Source organism: Macrosteles quadrilineatus, unplaced genomic scaffold (genome assembly GCF_028750875.1).
Source record: "Macrosteles quadrilineatus isolate MER2022 unplaced genomic scaffold, UCM_ALF_1.0 Scaffold_5__1_contigs__length_97177068, whole genome shotgun sequence".
Lineage (NCBI taxonomy): Eukaryota > Metazoa > Arthropoda > Insecta > Hemiptera > Cicadellidae > Macrosteles > Macrosteles quadrilineatus.
In genome coordinates this window covers 75,357,684-75,383,274 of record NW_026542598.1, presented here as the reverse complement: position 1 = coordinate 75,383,274, position 25,591 = coordinate 75,357,684, and the positions used below count along the sequence as shown (strand labels likewise).

Sequence of the window (25,591 nt, the reverse complement as noted above, 5' to 3'; positions counted from 1 at the left end):
CGTTCTGTTATGCAAGAGGATCAGGATTAGGAAAGAATTGCTGCGTTTGACCAGAAAAGAAGAAATTGCCAGAGTGCTATAAGCTATAAAGCCACTGAGGGTCAGGGGGAAAAGGGAATTATGTTTGTCCCTTTGTCTAAGTGACTGCAGTCATAGATTAATTTATATTTGTAGTACAATTTATCACCTCGTAGACCTGTATAACGCTTCTCTTACTCTTCGTTGTCTACTACAGGGGAGCCTTGGTCCTTGATGCACTGATTTCGCAACCCCCTCGTTTACCACTGTATGCTATAAAATGCATCGTAGGAACATAACCTTGAATTGAAAATGGAAAGCCGATTAATGTGGAGAAAGTGTTGTGTATAAACGACCTTCGCGAAACTAGCCATCGAGACGGTCCTTGAAAAGCTACCTCTGTCGCCAATGGTTTATCGGCCTGATTGGCAGTTGGTGAACTCTCTGGGAAGCTGACCGGTAGTCAGCAGTAGCCCAACGCCCGCCCTGGTCATTAATAGTTGAGTGGGCTATGTGATTAACAGTTTATAGTTTTTTGCCAATGAATACTTTGTCAATCACTGGTTCGGAATTGCTGTTCCAAATGGCTGACAGGCTTAGACGGTTGGCTTCTTTTGGAGGACTCTTTTGTGGGTTTGGTTATTTTGGTAATGAGTTTTTGCAACGAAAAATCTATTGTTAAACTTTGATTTGGGAGCTTCAAGAACAAAATTTTCTTAAGTTCATGAATCATGCTACACTTGTGATGACAAATTGATAGAAATTAAACCTTAAAATATACTTACATTACAATACCGTGAAGTAGACATTACGTTACCTAAGTTCCATCGGTTGAGCCACTATGATAGAGTATGCTGCAAAATGTCTTTTTTGCTTGTACACAAACGATAAACCATGCAAAACTGAAAGAGAAACTTATTGTAAATTATATATCTTTTAATTCTTCATCAACTACCACGGTAGACGGAGAAAGAGGAGATGCTGCTTCACAACCAAAAGCCTATGGTCGAACTGTATATAGAGATGTCTTCTTTGGGAAGGGAGGGTACGGGTACATATACCAACCTATTAACCAGATTTTAACATTAGATCTAGTTAGATTCCAACTACCTTGATTCCGCTTCAAGTAAAATCTTGCAAGTATTGTTGTTTTCCCAACCAATTGCCAAGTTCCTTTGCTCGAAGTGACTAACCTTTCTCTTTGGAACCAATTCCAAAGTTCCTTTTTCCACACTTGTTTTCATACAGTCCCATCTCCTCTATTCCTAAACTCTCCAAAGTATCCGTATACAGTTATTTATTCGTATAACCAAAGTTCCATTTTCCACACATCTTTTCATCCAGTCCCATTCCCTCTATTCCTTAAGTGTCAAAAGTTTCTCTGTCTAACAAATTCCAATATCCTGATATTCCATAACGATCGGCCAGTAGCTTCGTTCGCATGTAGGTTAACCATTGTCTGCCTTCAAGCGGTTCAGTGTTCAGTGGTTGGCATTTGCCACTTTACGACTTCAAGACCAGTTCGTTCGACCCATTTCGCGTTCAGAATGTTCAGATAGCCCATGAAGAATGTTTGATGGTAGCACAAGCCAGTGAAATTTAGTGGTTATACGCCGCAACATACTTGCCAATGGACGAATAATTTGTGTTATGCAACTCACTGTGTTTACTTTTATTTGAGGCGTAATATCCCTGGTAATATCCTCCATGAGCAAAAATCCTACCCACACAATTACATTGTCCGCTGTATAAAATTGCTCAAAACTATATCTCATAATTATTGTTGAAACAACCCAGCTTACTTGTCATCGTCACCAGCTTTTGTGGTTTTGAAATGTATATTCCTGCACCAGTAATATTTATCCGAATGAATGTAAATAACTCCTGATTTTGAATTACGCTAAATGAGGCGTTTCAACTATTGTAATCCTATAATTATTTTTAGTGGTCCTCATAAACCAGCGTTTAAAAATGGATGGTTTGAAAAATGAAGTTCACAAACCAATACTTATGATATTCAAGCCATTTAAAAGTACGTTTCTTTAAGTAATCTTTTCTTGAGTTTTCAACCTGTTTAGACACATGCGGTGGATTGTTAAATTCTTATTATTACCATTGACTACGCATTGAGCTGTGATAAAATTCTTGCTCTAGGGCTTTGATTTCTGGTAGACATGTTAATATATTTAGAAAAGGTTACGATATCATTGTGGATGTTCCCAAAAATTTACTTAAAAAACGTTTAGAAGAGCCCATCAACTTAGTTCTCTTAAGTTCTCCTCATTCCTAAAGTAAAAATAATATCCCTGTAAACAGTTAAGTATACTCTGACATTATAATTTTCTAAAATGCCACCAGCAACGCGTTAGAAAAATCAACCCAAAAGAAAGCCCTACGCACGGAAGTTTAAAGTAGACAAAGCACGAGTAGTTCAAAGATTGTGTACTCTATAATCTCTGGTCCTCTAAAGTTACATACTTTCCTCAAGTCATAACATCGAAATCCCTGTAAACTTTTGAGTAGATTAGCATTAGATGTCAACTTCCAACGCTTTAGGACAAATCCTCATGCAGATTCCAATCCGATCATTCTTATGATCACTTTTGATACGTTGCCAACTACGTCTTATGACGCTGGTGATGGAGGGGAAGTAGGTTCCCCTCTTTATGTAGGAACCCGTCTGCTGACCTGTCTACCTAGGGACTGGCTATGGTTTAAGGTCCCCAAGTAGCTGGGGGGGGGGGGACAGGAGACATGTTCCATCATACAGACTATAGGTGCCTTTCTCTTTCTGAATGCGAATGGAAGATTGATTTAGATTTTATTCGATCTGTCAGCTTTGTTACTGAAGATCAGATCTGTGTTCATGGCAGGCAAAGACAGCTGGGCTTAGTTTATAACCATAAAAAACTACAAACCTTTTTGAGGACGTTTCCCCTTTATAGTTGAGGACCATGTCCACTCAGCCACCCACCGTAGTTCAAAGTTCCATCCATTCCTCAATCAATAACGAAACCCCTAGTCGCAACCACTCGAGGGAGACGAGGAGTTATTGAAGACTCCGGAGTGTTGGTCTGCTGGAGCTGGACCGATGAGCCAGGACGGTTCGACGGTTATCGCTGGCCACAGACCATAACGGCCCTCGGCCAGCGCTGCTCATCTATACATCAGCCACGCTTTCCCTCGGCCTGAGTCTTTGTTACGTACCTCCTCTATTTTCACATCCGGCCGTCCGTTCCTCGACAATTATCCTCCGCCCTCCCCTTCTTTGGGAAGAACCGTAAGCATTCCGAGACGTTTCGATCAAAATGGTTGTTAAGAAGTGATTTGGTTTTTTTTGTGGAAGAATTGGACATTTTTGGTTTTTTTTAAGTTGAATGACTTTGAGGTTTACTGTTTTCATGAAACATGAGGTAGTTAGGACGTACATTTTTTCAAACGAAGGAATTTACTATTACACTAAGTGGCCCATAGTCCCATAGTCAATTGACTTTAGCCTGGTAATGTGGCTGCTCAAACTGGAACCAATCAAAAAAGATCCTAAAACTATGGATCAGAAACCCTGGCTTTATCATCTCTTAGAGATGATTTAAAGTTCCATCGTAAACTTAAGATGAACATGGTTTATACCTGTAGAAGAAGTTAGACAAATGACTGTGAATACTAAAAGTGGACTTAAAATCTGAACTTGGTTTGTATGTGTGTTTTAAGTTAGTGGTGTGTTGATGTATTATAACCAAAGAGGAGAGTACTCGTTGGAAAATCAACCCTGAAATAAGAGAGGAACTACAGTCCGCCAGCAAACATAGAAGACACTTCTAAAAAGACTATAGTTTCCACTTGATTAGAACGTCATGCCTAATATTGAACATTAATGTTCAATGGTAGATGGTTTGTATCCATTATGTTAAGTTTTTTTCACTCCCAATTATGCCTTGCAGATCACATGCATCACTACATAACGGTAAAGTTGACGATTTAAAATTTAAAACACGTGTAGTCCGTAGCTCAAGTTTTATTTCCACCTTGTACTATTCTCCGTCCCGTCAGGACGTCCTGGAGCTATGGAGGGGGATGGACAGAAGATGTACAGAGAGAAAGTCTCCAGAGATAATCTCGGGGGGTGGGAGAGCGGGGGGGGGGCATGATGATGCAGCGTCGGCTTTGTGTGCGTGTTGTGGAGACGTGAGAACTAACCGGTGATTACTCTTATATAAGACATGGACATTCCTGACTGTGGCCTTGAACGTGGGACTAGGTACCCTACTGCCTCAGCACCGCGCCACTGCAGCAGCTCAGAACTAACCGGTGATTACTCTTATATAAGACATGGACATTCCTGACTGTGGCCTTGAAGGTGGGACTAGGTACCCTACTGCCTCAGCACACGCCACTGCAGCAGCTCAGAACTAACCGGTGATTACTCTTATATAAGACATGGACATTCCTGACTGTGGCCTTGAAGGTGGGACTAGGTACCCTACTGCCTCAGCACCACGCCACTGCAGCAGCTCAGAACTAACCGGTGATTACTCTTATATAAGACATGGACATTCCTGACTGTGGCCTTGAAGGTGGGACTAGGTACCCCTACTGCCTCAGCACCACGCCACTGCAGCAGCTCAGAACTAACCGGTGATTACTCTTATATAAGACATGGACATTCCCGACTGTGGCCTTGAACGTGGGACTAGGTACCCTACTGCCTCAGCACCGCGCCACTGCAGCAGCACAGAACTAACCGGTGATTACTCTTATATAAGACATGGACATTCCTGACTGTGGCCTTGAACGTGGGACTAGGTACCCTACTGCCTCAGCACCGCGCCACTGCAGCAGCATAGAACTAACCGGTGATTACTCTTATATAAGACATGGACATTCCTGACTGTGGCCTTGAACGTGGGACTAGGTACCCTACTGCCTCAGCACCGCGCCACTGCAGCAGCATAGAACTAACCGGTGATTACTCTTATATAAGACATGGACATTCCTGACTGTGGCCTTGAACGTGGGACTAGGTACCCTACTGCCTCAGCACCGCGCCACTGCAGCAGCACAGAACTAACCGGTGATTACTCTTATATAAGACATGGACATTCCTGACTGTGGCCTTGAACGTGGGACTAGGTACCCTACTGCCTCAGCACCGCGCCACTGCAGCAGCATAGAACTAACCGGTGATTACTCTTATATAAGACATGGACATTCCTGGCTGTGGCCTTGAACGTGGGACTAGGTACCCTACTGCCTCAGCACCGCGCCACTGCAGCAGCACAGAACTAACCGGTGATTACTCTTATATAAGACATGGACATTCCTGACTGTGGCCTTGAACGTGGGACTAGGTACCCTACTGCCTCAGCACCGCGCCACTGCAGCAGCACACAACTAACCGGTGATTACTCTTACATAAGACATGGACATTCCTGGCTGTGGCCTTGAACGTGGGACTAGGTACCCTACTGCCTCAGCACCGCGCCACTGCAGCAGCATAGAACTAACCGGTGATTACTCTTATATAAGACATGGATATTCCTGGCTGTGGCCTTGAACGTGGGACTAGGTACCCTACTGCCTCAGCACCGCGCCACTGCAGCAGCACACAACTAACCGGTGATTACTCTTATATAAGACATGGACATTCCTGCCTGTGGCCTTGAACGTGGGACTAGGTACTCTACTGCCTCAGCGTGCGCCACTGCAGCACCATAGAACTAACCGGTGATTACTCTTATATAAGACATGGACATTCCTGACTGTGGCCTTGAACGTGGGACTAGGTACCCTACTGCCTAAGCACCGCGCCACTGCAGCACCATAGAACTAACCGGTGATTACTCTTACATAAGACATGGCCATTCCTGGCTGTGGCCTTGAACGTGGGACTAGGTACCCTACTGCCTCAGCACCGCGCCACTGCAGCAGCACAGAACTAACCGGTGATTACTCTTATATAAGACATGGACATTCCTGACTGTGGCCTTGAACGTGGGACTAGGTACCCTACTGCCTCAGCACCGCGCCACTGCAGCAGCACAGAACTAACCGGTGATTACTCTTATATAAGACATGGACATTCCTGACCGTGGCCTTGAACGTGGGACTAGGTACCCTACTGCCTCAGCACCGCGCCACTACAGCAGCACAGAACTAACCGGTGATTACTCTTATATAAGACATGGACATTCCTGACCGTGGCCTTGAACGTGGGACTAGGTACCCTACTGCCTCAGCACCGCGCCACTACAGCAGCACAGAACTAACCGGTGATTACTCTTATATAAGACATGGACATTCCTGACTGTGGCCTTGAACGTGGGACTAGGTACCCTACTGCCTCAGCACCGCGCCACTACAGCAGCACATAACTAACCGGTGATTACTCTTATATAAGACATGGACATTCCTGACTGTGGCCTTGAAGGTGGGACTAGGTACCCTACTGCCTCAGCACCACGCCACTGCAGCAGCTCAGAACTAACCGGTGATTACTCTTATATAAGACATGGACATTCCTGACTGTGGCCTTGAACGTGGGACTAGGTACCCTACTGCCTCAGCACCGCGCCACTGCAGCAGCACAGAACTAACCGGTGATTACTCTTATATAAGACATGGACATTCCTGACTGTGGCCTTGAACGTGGGACTAGGTACCCTACTGCCTCAGCACCGCGCCACTGCAGCAGCATAGAACTAACCGGTGATTACTCTTATATAAGACATGGACATTCCTGGCTGTGGCCTTGAACGTGGGACTAGGTACCCTACTGCCTCAGCACCGCGCCACTGCAGCAGCACAGAACTAACCGGTGATTACTCTTATATAAGACATGGACATTCCTGACTGTGGCCTTGAACGTGGGACTAGGTACCCTACTGCCTCAGCACCGCGCCACTGCAGCAGCACACAACTAACCGGTGATTACTCTTACATAAGACATGGACATTCCTGGCTGTGGCCTTGAACGTGGGACTAGGTACCCTACTGCCTCAGCACCGCGCCACTGCAGCAGCATAGAACTAACCGGTGATTACTCTTATATAAGACATGGATATTCCTGGCTGTGGCCTTGAACGTGGGACTAGGTACCCTACTGCCTCAGCACCGCGCCACTGCAGCAGCACACAACTAACCGGTGATTACTCTTATATAAGACATGGACATTCCTGCCTGTGGCCTTGAACGTGGGACTAGGTACTCTACTGCCTCAGCGTGCGCCACTGCAGCACCATAGAACTAACCGGTGATTACTCTTATATAAGACATGGACATTCCTGACTGTGGCCTTGAACGTGGGACTAGGTACCCTACTGCCTAAGCACCGCGCCACTGCAGCACCATAGAACTAACCGGTGATTACTCTTACATAAGACATGGACATTCCTGGCTGTGGCCTTGAACGTGGGACTAGGTACCCTACTGCCTCAGCACCGCGCCACTGCAGCAGCACAGAACTAACCGGTGATTACTCTTATATAAGACATGGACATTCCTGACTGTGGCCTTGAACGTGGGACTAGGTACCCTACTGCCTCAGCACCGCGCCACTGCAGCAGCACAGAACTAACCGGTGATTACTCTTATATAAGACATGGACATTCCTGACCGTGGCCTTGAACGTGGGACTAGGTACCCTACTGCCTCAGCACCGCGCCACTACAGCAGCACAGAACTAACCGGTGATTACTCTTATATAAGACATGGACATTCCTGACCGTGGCCTTGAACGTGGGACTAGGTACCCTACTGCCTCAGCACCGCGCCACTACAGCAGCACAGAACTAACCGGTGATTACTCTTATATAAGACATGGACATTCCTGACTGTGGCCTTGAACGTGGGACTAGGTACCCTACTGCCTCAGCACCGCGCCACTACAGCAGCACATAACTAACCGGTGATTACTCTTATATAAGACACTGACATTCCTGACTGTGGCCTTGAACGTGGGACTAGGTACCCTACTGCCTCAGCACCGCGCCACTGCAGCACCATAGAACTAACCGGTGATTACTCTTATATAAGACATGGACATTCCTGCATGGATATAATACGTTCACTGTAACTATAGTATCGTAGTGGGGCTATGTCAAGTTTCTCCGACGACAAGGTACTCCGTTGACATTCGGTTCCAATCCAAGACGTCACGTCGGGCCATCCCATAATCTGAGTGGTAGGGACAGAAGGTTCTCTTCGACGTCGAATTCACCACGATTGATCGTCGGGCCAGGTTGTTAATACCAAACCCACCTTTTTTGTTTATTATAGTACTGTTGAAAAATTAATTTTAAATCTAAACGTTTGATTTAGTGAAATCAGTTAACAGTTTCGAAGATACACATTTTCTTTCACGGATTATACGAGTACTGCCACTGACTATTACATGAAATTCGTCAAGCCTATCCTAGTTATGTTTAATTCCACCGACTTCCAACAACAAAACCAAAACCAGATTCTAGTTGTAGTGAACGGATAGTGTCGAGTCGTCCTTCGATCAGTCATACATCCAGCGATTACAGGGTGTTACACAATTCCTCTGTCTACTGAAAATCGTGGTACATCATCTATCGGAAACTATCTGCGACCGCCGTTGTAGAGGGTAGTGGTGTATGGAAATGAATATAATAATAATAAAAAAAAACTATTGCTTATAATATTCAAAGAGCTAGAAAATAATAGTACTCTATTTTTAATTAATATTTAATTACAAGAATACTAGTCAATTATTCAAAAGATGTGTCTATAACTAATAACAGTTATTTAAATGCTGGGTTTGTGCTAAATTAATTTATGGGCATGTAAAATAAATATTTAAGATTGAAGATGCATTCATTATTAACATCACATTAAAAAATTATAATAAAGCTTTTAACTACTATATGTGTTGAACAATCCCAAATGTGTTCCGTTTCTCCAATTAGTGAAAGAATCGCCTTGTTTTGAATTTAGTTTGAAATAAAATTAAACTATTGAAAATTCACAGTTAACTTTGTAAAAGGAACACATACTCACAAAACAATAAGAATCACTGGTCAAATATTAGAGAAGAAGATAATGGGAATATTTCCAAAAGTACCTAAATATATAGGTTTTGACAAATTATAAAATTCTATTTAATAATCTCGTCCCAATACTAACTATTTGCCTGTAACTGTGGATGAATCTGTTTAAGTGTTACGTTATTTATAATTTATTTTGCAAATAATCCAAAGCAAAAGTTGTCAATATGTCTGCAGACTAAAAGATTACAACAAATGAGCATAAAAAAATTATAAGATTAATCTTACTAATATTATAAATCTGAAAGTTTGTGAGGTTGTGTGTATGTTTGTGTGTGTGTTGCTCAATCACGCATAAACTACTGGACGGATTGGGCTGACATTTGGCATGCTGATAGCTCACATTCCTGATTAACATTAAAGCATATTCTCATCTCAAAAACCCTTTCGGGCTCCGCCCCAGTGGCTCTGTAGTTCCCCATGTTAATCTTATGATTTTTCATATTTAAAAGGAATTAATGAATCTTAACAGCTGTCTCAATTAAACAAGTTGGTTCTGTTCTATGATGTTCAACAGCATAAAAGTTACAAGGATTACCAACAGGGTGCAGCACTATTAATTTTTTTTTTTTCAATTTATGACAACAGCTAATTTCCAACCAAAAGGTGAGTGAGCGTAGCGAACGAACTTCAACCTTGAGGCGAGTTAGCGTAGCGAACGAGCTAACCTGAAGGCAAGTGAGCGCAGCGAACGAGCTCCAACCTAAAGGTGAGTGAGCGTAGCGAACGAACTTCAACCAGGACCTGAATGAGCCATGCGAATACTTATGAAGTTAAACGGGGCGAAGCCCGCGGGTACAGCTAGTATCAAATAAGATAAAATAAATAAAAGAAAATGCACAATATTATGTTACAAAAACTAACATCTCTTGTAAAGTTTTACGAACATTTGTAGCATAGCAAAATTGATAAATTGCATATATCAAATTATAAATCCAGAGTAATGCTATGTCGACTCAGTAAAATTCAACAAATTAATAATGTTTCCTAGCGTATATTTATTTGATAAAAGGTCACTTCGCCGCATCACAACGTATTGTTATATTGTCTCAACATTTTCGCTGCAAAGTCGCGCCGGAACAAGTTCCATTTTATATGACAAAAATATCTAAACCAGAATTTTAAAGTATAGTATTGCAGAATTGTTAAACCTATATTTCAAAGTAATGTGATACTGTATTGTCTCGTTTTACACAATACATTATTCATGTTTCCTATCTTGTATAATTGATGTTAGATCGCGTCACCGTCTCATGCTGAATTTTTAAACGAAAACAAAGATGTCGAAGACAAATTATCAGAATATATGTGAAACACCTATAAATTAATAAATTAGCAAGAGAAATTTTACTTTGACCCAATAAACCCAACCCAATAGGTAAACCCAATAAATGATTCGTGTAGTTATTATTTTACCTACTAGTTAGTTAAGCCTACTATTCGATAAGATAAAGTAAATAAAAGAAATTACTTACTTGAAAGGATTAAAACAATGATTTTGTAGACTATTTATCAAATACATACTGTATATTGTAACATGTTTGATAATTTATCATCTAAGAGTTATGTTACATTGACTCAGTGTAGTGTTTCCACACAAGAAAGCTTAATCAAATGTGTATACATATGACGAAAACTAAAGAAGAAAAAATAATAAAAAGTGTATAAAGTAATACTGCAAATTTGGTTAATTTAAACCACAGATATCGACTCAATGTACCAATAAACGATTCATGTCGCCTAACCTATATCTGACGTCCTCGCGACGCCGCCCCATGTAGACAGGTGTACGGGGGGTAGTTCCCCCCCTACAGCGCCGCGACGCTCCTGGGGGGCGAGGAGGGGGGCGAAGGCCACCGTCGCTTTCCACAGCACATCCATGTCAAGGACACGCCGTAACCGACTACGATACAAAAACACCGACTCCACTTTCCATTTCATTGTTGTTACTTCACAACGCCTTCATTTTGTTGGAAATCAGTTTCTCTTGGATGTGACCGGCGCGCCGCGACGACGACGCCGGTTATGATCGATTGGTTTTTTGAGGGGGCAAGTTTGGAGCATTGGGTAGTAATATTTTCTATAATATCTGAGTCTTCTATTGTAAAATCTGGGTGTCGAACATGGATCGTACGGAACACATCATTTTTCATCATTAAATTTACAATTAATTTTTGGACGCTACTGGTTGTATTCTAACCTTATGAGTGAATGGATTGAGATGTCTCTCATAGATGTGTTAACTGAATAAGGGCAGTTGTTTCAGCCCAATGTGGGTTCAGCTTTAGTCCAGTCAAAGTATACAAATTAATTTCCAACCTCCGAAAACATCCGAAAGTTTTGAAACTTTGCACACATAATACTAGGTACGTAGAACCAATTATACCAAAAGTTCCCATAAATATGAGGTGAGCTCTAGTGGCAATTAGTACAAAACAGGGCACATTTTTTGTTTTTTTGCTAAAATCTCGAGAACCGTATGTCGGAGTTAAAAGTGACTATATACCAAACAAAAGATCATTAAATTTTCAACACTATATGAGTAGTGACTTTTAGTAATTAAAACACTGTCGTAGGTAAAGTAGTATACGCAACCCGGGTAAAAAGTGTTAACGACCTTCGTAAAAGTTTTAAAGGCACTCGCCTTGCATAAACTACTATTTTGTTTTAGTTGTAGGAATAAATATAAATTGTTTTTGTAGAGGTCGTATAATTTAGTACTATAGACCCACTTTGATTAAATCGCAAATGAAGTAAGCTGCCATCAAATACAATGGTTATTTCCATTCGTTGTCACTGAACTAAATTTATCCATAAATATAAATTTCTAAACCTAAATGATATGAACTTTCCAAGTAGAATTAATTTGTAGCTTTTATATTATTCCGACTTTTTTGTCCTGATAGTTTTTAGCTTTTGTTAATCCGACAAAAACACAATAAATACTATTATAAACTTGTGTATATCCTAACGGTACGGTAGTAAGTACCACTAGGGGTGGCCCCTTCTATGACTGCATGCAGGGGCACGACGCAACCCGCCGCACTTGGCTATATCTGAATTGCTTGTTGAGCGCCGTCGCTTCTGTCTGGCCTTGTATATTGTACAACATGCTGTCGAGTAAACATGAATGACTCACATTTTTATTCCTTTACACGTGCTTTTCACATGGTGAAAATATATGATGCGAGACTACAGTTATTTTTTATTCGTCAAAAATATTTTAATTGAACCTTTGACTTTAATATTTCACCTTTTAGTTTTGTAAATTATTCGAGTTATTTTAGCGGCGAAAAACTTAAATACGGATTATCACTGTAAAATGGGTCAGTTCCAAGGACTTCTAGTATGTTAAGCTAAAATACAGAATGCCTACATTGTGTAATACAATAATTACATGTTTTACAAAAGATTTCGCACCTTCTTTCTTAGGGTTTTAATACATAAATTAATGAGTTTTTTTCTTTCGGGGTCATTATGTTTTATCATTAAAAAAATAATTTTATATTTCATATCTTGAGAAAGTTTCACCGTAATACTCCAATAATTATGTACCTATGCTAATGTAATTTTTATTTCTTCTTACATAGTATTCACTTGGGCTAACATCGTTTTACAACAGTTCTGAGCGTATAGGCTATGTTTACTGGCTGCAACATTAAAAAGATGTTATATTTAACAAATGTTTTTAAAATGCATCAGAGAATACTATGTCACACAAATACAGTAAAGGTTTTCATGTTACAGAAATCTACGTAATATTTTTCAATAAAAATACTGTACGAGTAAGTTCTGTCCGTGCTATTAGGTTTAAGCAAGCCTGTAGTGGCATATTAGGTTTAAGCATAAAGCCTGTAGTGGCATATTAGGTTTAAGCATAAAGCTTGAGGTGGCTATTGGATTTAAGCATTTGAATCTTAAGTTAAAAGAACTGCATCGTGAATAGAATTATGTTCAAAACATTGTATGGGTTATTACAGATTAAGTAGCCCAAAGCTCCTGGTGGAAGGAAATTTTGTAAATACTGTAAATGAATAAGTTCTCCATAGTTTAACTTCAGGATTCAAATATCAACTTTGGTGATAATATGAACGGATTTGATAAACATTTATTTTACCATCTGATAAAAAAATGTATAACGATTTTTTTTTGTGGGAATCTTCTGCATGAAAGATAATGCTGCCTTTCGTCTAAAATACTATTTTAAGCTTTATTAATCAGTAGAAGCACTATTGGTTATACAGATACGATGTTTAGCGTTTGAAGTACGCATGTGACAGGTACGTATGTGGGACAGTAGCATACAAACCCTGTGGTTGCTTCACAGCTGCCCATCAATATGCCAGGCTATTCTCACGTCCACTCGACTAAACTGTCTTTCAATTGATATTATTCGAAATTTATTACTCAATTTTATTCGAGCGTCGTAAAATTATTTTTTTCAGCGTAGCCGTACGAGGTCAGCTACTACTAACCAATGAAAAATCTGCGACCGAAACTATATACATTTTATACAGTAATATAAACATGAACTGAAATCGGTAGAAACTATATACAAGTAAAATATGTGAGCTTTCTCATTTAAGTTAACACTGCTTCATGTGAGTGGTCGATTCCACCTATCCCACTGGCGGTCGTTCACTCTACAGGACAGGGTGTTCCGTAAGTAAAGAGCCATACTCGGGAAAATTGTTCTATGGTACAAATTACAGAGAAAATCATGAATGAAAATCTTTCTAAGATCGCTTTGTTAACCAGATCTGCCATTTTGTATTTTTTACATTAAAATTTGTATCCCTAGATTTTTCCATCTGATATTTATTAAACTTGGTATGTATGTTAAGGTAGAAAAGACATAGTAATCAAAAAAATTATTTGTCCAATTTAAAGTCAAAATGTGGGACGTTTTTGTAAATTACATAAAAAATTCCAATAACACTTTAATTTAGAAAAATTGTCTTTCTAATTTCTATTCGACTGATGTTAAGTGTAAAAATATCGAACGACGACCAGCTCGACGACGAGCTGATTTATCAAATCAGTCATGTTTAGTTTTATTAAATAAAATTAAAACTGCCCCCACTTTAAAATTTTGAATTGGACCAAGTTATTTTTTAAACGTCTTTTCTACCTTAACAGTTAATTTAAAGCGGTGCAAAGCTTACAATCGTAAGGGATTTTTTATGCATCATCATCATGCATGAAATTTTATACAGTTACAGATATTTACACTGTGTACCTACAAACCTACTAAAATAAACATGTCATAACCTAACCTTAAAATACCTACTTTGTATGGTCGCCATTTCATTGAAAGTATTAAAAGTATTAAAGTGTTAACCTTTCTTTGTTCTTACACAATACAATATTACAGTATGTTTTCTGTGATATTACACACAACATCGGGCATTGCTCGCACACAGTATAGTATGCAAAACAATCGAATGTAAACAATTGTCACTTTTTGGTCATCGACTCCCGATCAGCTGTTTACATTACGCCACACCCGGATCAGCTGACTGAAAGTTCGCGTCGTCTGCTTTTCCCAAGAATGTGCTGGTATCACCACAACAATGGGGTAGGTGACCGCGGTCGTCTACCTTGCGACCCTTAGACCATTTGAAACAATATTCCCACAGCGGGTGATTCATGTGTTTAGACAACAAGTGCTATAGGAGGCGGTTTTGCAGGTCATTGGATTTATTGAGAATGCTATATTATGAAGAATGTTTGCTGAAATTGCATAAGTTATTAGCGTACCTATTCGTTAAGTAACTTGAGTGCTGCTTATAAACTTAGTAATACTGTTTATTAGCTACGGTGTTGTAATTAAAGGAATGACTTCTAAAAAATTAACTAAGTGTACATTGACCTTACAATACTCAGGTCGGCTATGTTTTACACAACATGTAGTAGGCGTTTTTAAAAGGTCGATGCATTAAGATTGCGGATATATGCTACAATATGTACGAATGTTTAAAGTTTATTTATCATGAACGGTAGATGTGTTCATTTAACATAGAAGTAACTTGAGTGCTGTTTTTGACTTAAGTTAGTTCACTTTGGTTTAGCGGGTTTCGAAAAAAGTAAAACATTTAGACTATTGTTTTTCTTATTTCCTACCACGCTGGTTCTTCGCAACAATAGTCAACTACTCTGTAATACATTTCAACTGTACGAATTTGATCTAAAATGAAGCAAATAGTTAAAGGATGTGGCTTTTGCACTGGATACAAGCTTTTGTCGCTGATATAGTGTAGATCTAATAGAACGGAAATAGGAAAACCCTAGGGAAACTCCACCCTCCTAACTGGATACGGTAAATTGATTCCGGCGGAGTTTTTGGTGAAGCTTGGTATAGAAACGGAAAATGTGTAATAAACGCCGGGTAAAATACATATGTTCAGGGGGAGGGGCATTAATTGCGCCAACTGACTTGAGTCAGATAGTCTGTTATTCCTGAATTGCGCCAACTACTCCAGGGAGCCACCCGATAAGTATATTAACTGGGCAGAAAGTGGCAGCCCTCTTTGATTATATAATTGAGTAGGTTAGGTTAGGTTAAGTTAAGTTAGGTTAGGCTAGGTTAAGTTAAGTTAGGTTAGGTTAGGTTAGGATAGGTTAGGATGGCACGAAAACATAAACACGGCTATTCCTTCTGCCGGCAACTCACCCCTACCTGACCCTTGACCTTGGCGCAACTAATTAACATATTTTGGGACCCTTGAGGGCTTGGCGCAATTAGGTAACTCTTTGGCGCAATTAATGCACGACCTGTTCAGGGACACTCCAATATTGCTAAGGGTAACACAGGGAAGATATTATTAAGTAGAATAGTATTGGAAATATACATTGTAATTATTACTTTATTGTTTATTCTATAATTTAATCTCTAAACCTACCATTCTCTAGACGATGTTTAAAGTTAATTGTACTATGAACACATTCGATTTTAGCATTTTTTCGTGTAAAGCGAAACTTCTATGAAGACACAATTCATAATGGCTAAACTTTGTGATAAAGTTCATCTTAACCATTGTGAACACAAGTTTAGTAATCCAACTTAAACTGTAAATCCACATATCAAGTAGTGTAAGTACAAATATCTGCATTAAAACGAGAAAAGTCCCGATATTATCAGACTCCGTTCTCTGAGTAATATTGAATGCATTATTATCCTCACAAACGGATAATATTAATAGTCTCAGATTCCTCAAAATTTGACTTTGAGACTGTCGTGAACTGCAGTTTTTTAGAGCAACGTTATTCTCTAACAAATTCTATAACACATATTCAAGCTATTGCCCTAATTCAAAAGCCATCCCCGCCAAAACTTTATGTTGTAGAAATTTCAGAACATTACCCATTTATCATTTATTTAATTTCACCGAAATATTTTTTTAGTTCGTTTACACACTTTTAGAACCTAACATGTATTCTGTTCTATTCCTATTTTAACTACAAGTATTGCAATTTTGCAATTTGAAACAGACCCAGGTTTATGTTTTGGTTTTGATTTACTGAAGTAACAAATTACTATAATGAAAATATTCCTCTTCTTAGTCCTGTAATTATTGGAGGCAATTTGTTTTCATGGCGCGTTTTATTTTCAACAATTTTAATTATTTAAACATGTGAGTATGAAGCAATCACATATCCCCTTGGCCTACATTGCCGTCGGCGCGACGCGCGTATACTTCTACAACTCTGCTCCTCGTAGTAAATTGAAAACGGTTAAATTATTTAAAAAATTACAATATTTAAATATTTTGAAAAATCATAAAAAATATTTTAAACAATTTTTTTATATTGATGAATTGTTAGACTAAGTTTTTGAAATGGGATTGAAAAATATTTTATTTCAAACTTGTAAACAAGTCCAATGGTTCAGTATGATTTGTATTAGTATAACATATTTTATTTTTAAATTTAAGTATACGTATGATTTGTTGTTTAGGCGCGTATATTAGTTATACTATTATAATTAGTTAAAAAAAATGTAATCAATAAAATATTATATAATAAACAAAAAATTTTTGTAATGGATTATCACAATATTGGTTGGGCAAACCTCGGCTTAATCCTTTAACTTTTGGCCTTTTAATATCCATTGAATAAATGAAGTTTAATAATAATGAAATGTTAGAAACAATTATTGGAAATTGCTACAGTTTCGTTTTTGTAATGTTTAGAGTGAAAAAAGTACACATTGGAAATATACGTGCAAGATGAATTAATTAATTACTACTACTTAATTAATGAATTAAATTGCGTTTCTTCTAGTTCTAGAAGTTTCTTCTAGCAGTGTATTTTTTTCATTTGTTATAAAATATTCTATTTGGATAGTAAAACCATCATACTAGTAGCTTAAAATTTAATAATTGTATGAAATGTAGTGTTCGGAGTCTTCTTGTACGAATTAATCTTTTCGCTGTAGAGATCCAGTGGGAAGTCTCTCGTTCTTGCTACACATAGAATAATGAGTGACAATCTAAACAGAACACTTTTAATATGTTCCAATATATCATAGACTAATTGGTCTTGTCAATGATTTTATAGAACACGTGTATCTCAATACGACGACAACCTACGACGAGAGGAATAATTTATCATTTTCTATTTCATTACTATACTACTAGTGCACCTGTTGCTCGAATTCGAGCAATTGTCAAGTACCGGTATTATACAGAAGTTATTATCATAAAACTACAGTAATAACAGTCATAATTCATTTTCTATTAGTTTAAAAGACCCGACTAAAGGCTTATGTAACTAATTGAAATGCTCACGCTATTTAATAGTGCTTTGACAGATTCAGTAAATGCTCATAACACTTAACCTTTGTAATACAATTTTAATATTAACATCTGGTTCATTAAAAGTAGTGTAAAATTACCATATGATCATATTGTAAACAAATCTGCTGAGGGAACTTTAAAGGCCACTGGGGCAGAGTCCCAAGGAAATTTACGTCGTTTCTCTTTTGATAGCTCATCTACAGACCAAATCCTTTCTTTAGACACCCCTACCAAGTTTCTACGCCCAGCCGTTCTCTCAAATTAGCTATGATAAACCCCTTTTTTTCTCCATAAGAATAACATGGGATGGGAATTTAAAGGCCACTGGGGCAGAGCCCCAAGGGGATATACCACATTTCTCTTTTGATGGCTCATCTACAGACCAAGACCTTTCTTTAGACACCTCTACCGAGTTTCTATGCCCAGCCGTTCTCTCAAATTAGCTGTCACAAAAAAACCAGTTTCAAATTAATATATAGATACTTCACTTGAACTTCAAAAGTTATAATTAACATAAACCACTCCACTGTCTTTAAATTAGTCTCAGATATCAACCCTTACAGCGACCTTATTACCGCCGGGACTGGTAACAATAGAAATAAACGGATGAGCGTGGTAATAACAATTTATTGGCCACTTTCCCTTGGCCCAGATACTCCGGGGGTGGTTCTATGTAGGCCACCCCCATCCGCCCCCGGCCGCCCCCACTGCCTCTTGACCTACTTCAATAAAATCGTCCCCTGACGCGTAATCACGTTCCCGTGCTGCGTAGTTCAATTTGCAAGTATTTATTCACACGTGTTTTCACGATATGTGGTCAAGGACTGTTTTTTGCGACGTTTTTGCGACGACATTGATACGATTGAAATATAAATTATAAAAGTAGTGTTTGTTTTCAAAGGATTATTGTAGACATTTTCTATTGCTTTGGGCAAAACGGAATTTCACAAAGATTTAGGATCTTGAATATTTCTTTATCACACATGTTTTAGTACCGAGAACGAAATAGATATGTAAAAATGTATTAGCAATTATATAAAAAAATTCGCTGCGCTCACTTGCCTTCAGGTTAGCTCGTTCGCTACGCTAACTCGCCTCCAAGTTGAAGTTCGTTCGCTACGCTCACTCACCTTTTGGTTGCAAATTAGCTGTTGTCATAAAATGTAAAAGAAATAATAGTGCTGCACCCTGTTGGTAATCCTTGTAACTTTATTGCTATTGAACATCATAGAACAGAACCAACTTATTTAATTGAAACAGCTGTTACGATTCATTAATTCCATTTCTCATAAGGTTAACATGGGAAACTCCAGAGCCACTGGGGCGGAGCCCAGAGGTCGGAGGGTAAAATCCTTTCTTAGTGAGCGTCTACTACCCAAAAGGTTTAATAAACGGACAATCACAAACGCAGTCAGAGAACTCGAGCTATTGTGATATTTTATAATTGGAAGGGATGAGGCTGTTTAAGTATTTATACCTCGGTATTTTTTGGAGTTTCTGGTTCAAATCCCGCACATCAGTAATGTACAATAGCTAAGTAAGTATGTCGTGCGAGAGGAATAGGTCCAAACCACTGCGTATCCATTTAGGACGTTTGGACCGCTTTCTAGTGAGACATTTTTGACATTAAAATTTTCACTGGCATCGATTGTGACAACAAATCCAAAGTTCTGGTACGTCAATTGTTATTAGTCTTCCTGATTTTACCGTAGTCCTCGTGACATTTAAAAATAACCCTGGCCACCTTATTCGTTCTCTAAAACCCTGTATTTGTAAGTTTATACAGATCATCATGATCTGTATAAACTTACAAATACAGGGTTTTAGAGCACGAATAAGGTGGCCAGAGATCATGTGATGTTTTATTCGTCTGATAGCTAGACCGCCCAGCCTCTGATGATGACCACATAATGACCATCTTCTCGTGTGATTATATCCACAAAACAGCTGGTTTTAGCCTCTCCCACACTCCCCTCTAACTACTGGAATTCTAGATATTTTTTAACATCTAGACTTGGGTTGGAATATTTTCCTATCAGGAGGTATTTTAGAGATATCACTATTTTTCAATTATCCTCCCTTACAGACAAATCGAAATTGTTTTACGGTGTAAGGTTGGTAAAAATGATACCGGGTGCTTTAATCAAAAACGGAAAAAATGTAGATTAAAAGCCCTACGGATTGAAGTTTTTTACAAAAATGGGTCGAGTTTGACAACCAGTTTAATAGATAACAGAGAGTTTGTAGTGTATGTATTTTTTAAATTAAATAGATTAGAAAGTAAATAAAATATACGCCTAATAACACTTAAAACATACGCTTATACTGCTAACTCATAAGACGGTAAATATACATAACAGATGGTAAGTGGGTGATTTCGATTGGACACTCCAATCATCAGACCCAATAGGCGAATGTCATTGGGCGTATTGTACACGTACAATGCTGATCAAGAAGTTGTTTAATAGTTTAAGATAGGATTACTAATTGTTTCAATACCTACGTAATTTCCATGATTTTTTCCACTTATACTCGTAAATGTGTTGTCAATAGCTAAATTCAACTTACAGATATTTAAAGCTACCGTCACTGTACCAGTTACGAATCTTACTAAAACTCCTTTCTCTCCACCAAATAGAAAATTGGCACATTTAGGGTCATAAAACCCCGACGTCCCAAGAATTGTTTTGACAATCGGGGCAGGCCCAATAAGGGACAGGGGCGCGGTGGGATCAAAAGGACCCCAGAAGCGATGACAAGGGGCGGGACACTGATTTACAAGGGATGCTTTCTCTTTTACAAGTCTATAAATACCTTCAGACAAACGTGAAACCTGTCCATTTCCTGGTCCTAGATTTGCCCGGTTGTGAAATATGTCTGCAACAGCTTTTAGCAGTGACTACGAACTGTAAGAGAAAACACCGAGAAAGAGTGCGGAGAAAGAGAAAAGGTTGTTGATTGTGATTGGGTTTAAAATAAATATATTTTCAACATCGTGCAATGTACTACTACTATTGATGAGAAAAAATATTCTACAGGGCATTTAACTTTCTAGTTGTGGTTAACTTTTAGGATTCTTCTAAAATTGACTTAATTAAAAATTAAAATTACTAGAAAATTAGTAAAATTGGATAATTAGTTCACTAGAATTGTTAGATTCCAAAAATATTACATCCAAATAATTTAGGTTTAAGTGTAATGTTCTAATACAAGTCGTTTAAATTCACACATTGTAAAATACAGCTCTCTTGGCATGTTTGTTCACAACATGCTATACAATCGAATTATATACTGTAACTATAGAATCTATAAAATGCTTAATTCAAATAGAAACATTGGTTACAAAATTTTGTACTCATATAATTTTGGCATATCATAAGACACTCTAAAGTCGTAACTATTACCTATATGCTGCCAAAAAAAAAAAATGATTTTTTTTAATTGTTTCAGTTGTTGGGTGTGACTCTAGCTCTGAAGTTAGCTTCTCGGATTAAAGTACAAAAGTCACGGGTTTGATCCCTGATAAACCCCGCCAAAATCTTAAAGGTTTATAAATTTTCGCCCAAAAAGCGTTCGTGTTTCTCATATAATAAATTCACTAGCGTAAACACTTAAAACAAGACAAATAAAACACACCCTTCATATTACTTACGTTGTATCTTTGAGGTAAGTTAAGAACGATCTACCTACTAACAGGCAATCATTGTAAGCATAGTGTATTTTCATTCTCCAAACACATGAAATAAATTCCCGTCGTCAATTTTCTACTCAAAACCAAAGTTATAGTCGTCGACAGTTCAACGACAGTCAACGTCTATAGGTTGACCTTTCAATTTCGCTTTCGGTCACCCTGTATATGGCTCGGCGTGGATTTTGCGAAATCAATGCTGACTCATCATTAGCCCTATGCTGTAAGTGTCTGCGCTTGTTGCCAATCATGTGGTATAATTGGTAACTTGTAATTAATGGAAACGAGGAGCCTCGCTTCGCAATCGTATTTGTTGTCGCGTCTCTGATAAGTAATGATTTTAATATTTTATATATATTTGTCGTTGGCTTTGTTGTAAATAGTATATTTAACGAAGATTTAGGTTAATAAATGTTTTGCACACGACATAATATTTACCACGTTTAGTCGCTGTATATAAAATTTATTTAAATAATTTTTAACCCAAATGTAATATTATTTGTAAATCATTTAGTTCAGTTTTTGGAGTTTACAAAAATTACGAGTTTGACGATTAATAAACTATTTTTTGGATCGGTTGGGTTTTAATATTTTGTTTTATATTTATTCCTTACGACTTTAATCAGATCGAAAATTTTTAGAATTAATCGTACCGGTAATCAATATATGCTATCTAATAGTGTTTGTAAAGGTTGTTTTGTTATCATGTTAACAAACATGTATAAAAATGCATATGCCCTTGATAGATAGCGGTTGAGATGTATATTTTTGAAAGTAAAATTGTTTTAATTTAATTAGCAGGACAATTTAATTATAATATTTACACTCGTGTTTATTATCTTGTATTTAAATTAAATTACGTAAATTCATAACCATCCCTTATTTAATTCATGTTGTACTGTATTCATTTATATGTTTGCTCAAACGGTCGTTACTTGGTCGCGTAAGTACGATACCGCAATACGGTGGTTTGAATTCATTTGGAGCAGATAAGATTCGGGTGGTGGGATGAGTCAATAGCAGTCGGCTTGTCTGTGTCTCTGGCGGGGTGGAAGGTGGAAGGTGGTGTGTATAGTGGGGGGGGGTTACAACTAGGTCAGTAGGCCGTCCCCTCCCCTGCCGCCGCTATCTGGGTCAGAACCGTCACTTTCACTGTTAGCCGGCGCGCGAGCCCCACTCGTCGTGTGACTATCCTAGTGCGCGCATCGTGCCGTCGCTCGCGCCGTGTCAGTGTGTGACTTGTGATATGTGTTCGAGTGTCGTGCCCTCTTGATTATGTTATTGGACATGGAGCAACATTCGACCCTGGCCTCCCTCAACATGTCCCACGCCTCGTACCTGAGCAGCGGAGGCGGTGGCAGCCCCAACAGTTCCGCGGGCGGCACAGCTAGCCCCAGGGGTGGCTCTTCGGGGGTGCCACCTCCGGTCTACGGCTCGCCGCCTCTGTACACCCCCGCCTCCGCAGCCTCTCAGCATCCCCAACACGAATACTCCCTGTTCCATCCTACCAGCCCGTCGGCACCTCTGTACACCCAGGCTAACAAACCTCCTTCGCCCATGTATTGTATAGAGTCCTCCACCGCTAACAAGTCTTCCCTGCATCCTACCAGCCCGTCGGCACCTCTGTACTCTCAAGCCAACAAACCTCCCTCGCCCATGTACTGCATCGAATCCTCCACGGCCAACAAACCGTCTTCCCTCCACCCCGCGAGTCCGTCCGGTCCGCTCTACACCCAAGTGAACAAAACCCCTTCCTCCATGTACTGTATAGACACCACCAACACTAATGCCAACAAACCACCCTCCTCCTTGTACAACATAGATACAGCGTGTTTCTTCTCGTTCCCAGGTATCGGGAACATGGACTGTGTCTCCTATCCTCCGGCCGCCTCCCAGCTGCCCACGGCGTCCGTCGCCAACCCCGACCTGCCCGACACCAAGGAGGGGTTCGAGGAGTTGTGTCCCGTGTGCGGGGACAAAGTGTCCGGCTATCACTACGGCCTCCTTACCTGCGAATCGTGTAAGGGATTCTTCAAGCGGACCGTGCAAAACAAGAAGGTGTATACTTGTGTGGCTGATCGGTCCTGTCATATAGACAAGACTCAGAGGAAAAGGTGTCCTTATTGCCGCTTCCAGAAGTGCCTCGAAGTTGGGATGAAATTGGAAGGTACGTCAGTGTTTATCTATGCTAATGTTAGAATTATAGTAGTTTGTTGGATGTAGCCTACTGCAGGGTTATGATAAGTGTTTTCATTTTTGCTCATACAAATTTAGCAAACGTTCTACGCATTTACTGAAAAATTAGTTCTACAAGAATGTAAAAAAAAAAAAAAACTGTTCGAGTAGATAAACCCACTTAAAATAACTTTGGCGCCCTTAGAAATTTAAAATACAGTAATCACATACCTAGATGACTCAAAACTATTTTTTTGTTTAAAAAGCTCTTAAAAATGCCAAGGCTTACACCAACAGTAAGCTTCCCCAAGCATCCGTATAATCGATCTTAACTCATATCACGTGAAAGATTAAAGCGTTGTTAGGCTCTGTTGTTTGCAAAGTCAAAGTTTTCCTTTGAAAAATTCTTATCATGCGCATACATTTGCAGAAGGTGCTCTAAGACATATCAATTAGTGTGCGGTAACCCATTCTTTGAATTCATCTCAGCCTTCAGTAGGGCCTAAATCAGTTCTTAAGCCCCTAGTAGGAGTAGTAAAAACAAAACTCTCGGTTTAAAATATATGTCAACGATTATCTTATATTATCACCCCTTTCTATGCTTTTATTTTAATTTCATCTTCAAAGGTTTTCGTAGCCAAAATTCTAATTCAGAATTAAAGTTTTAATTTAACTCTATATTCAATCGACGAATTCAGTTATTGGAAATTAAATAGTAAAAAATGCGGTTTAGTGACTAATTTGTAGCCAATTGTAGTAATACGTAAACATTTACTGTCGTGACCCTGACATGAAAACACCGATTCTAAAGGCCAAACGCAACAGGGGAGGGGGAGCACTTGAAATAAACTTTACTCGAACAATCGAGTTGCTAATCTGAAAATGTCCGCGTCTAAAATATACAAGTGGCAATTGAATTATTAGTAGCAGATGTATTCTATTGTTTTAGAGCAAAGGGTAAATTTGACAATGGGATAAAATTCTATAGTCCTCTCAAATATTTTATTACTTTTTTCTTTGAATTTTATTACTTGATTGTTTCTTAAACAAATTTTTATTAAATATTGTACTGCGGCTAGGAAGGTAGCGAATACTAATAACAATTTTTGAATTTATATTTTCAATAGGCTACTCCGAAATTTAATCCTTTCGTAAAAGATTGGACGTGTTTGATTGTTTGTATTTTAAGTAAAAATTGGTTCTAATAAAAGTGGATATTTATTGTTGTATTAAATTTTCAATGGATAAATTCGTTTCGCGTCCCTGTAACAGATTTTACTAAAAGTCCTTGTGTTCGATTCCAATCTAGTTTCGTTAACAGAAACTTTAATATTCCATGGGTACCTTACATAAAAGTGTTTATAATCACAGAGTTTCTTAATTAAATATAAAAAAAATAATATTAAAGTTAAGTTCCATATTACATTTGTTTAACAATAGTTACACATTTTCTTTTGGCACTACGTAAAATTATATGGATTACTCAAATATGATTATTGAAATCAGACTTTTATACTTTTTAATCATTTTAAGAAAATGCTTCATTTTAATATTATATCTCAACAGTTACCATAAATAGTTCTGTAAAAGGTTAAATGAATAAACATGTGCTACAGTTACACATTATATGTGTTGTAAAACACAAATATTCAATTTGACAAGTCTACACTTTTTACTCAATTATATAATTAGTTAAACTGTTTCGTGACTGAATTATTTGTCAATTATACTTGTAATATTTATTACTGAAACGTATTTTAGTCGTAACGTATATTTTAAACTCTACTAAACGTTTAGCTAACCTGACTAGCTAAATTGATTGTATTGAAACTATAGTATTGGATTAA

At 38.6% G+C, this 25,591-nt stretch overlaps 1 protein-coding gene across 4 annotated transcripts in view; it reads left to right on the top strand.

The window, feature by feature from the left end:
* The window catches only part of LOC128993893 (nuclear hormone receptor FTZ-F1), a 170,939-nt gene that overhangs the window by 70,603 nt on the left and 74,745 nt on the right, over positions 1-25,591 (top strand). For 3 of the 4 annotated variants that reach the window (XM_054417966.1, XM_054417968.1, XM_054417967.1), the window contains one exon: positions 23,419-23,736. In XM_054417966.1, the coding sequence (XP_054273941.1) occupies positions 23,419-23,736 (318 nt within the window). Of the gene's footprint in view, positions 1-22,651; positions 23,737-25,591 lie in introns of those variants that run through there. The other variant, XM_054417965.1, reaches the window with a different exon arrangement.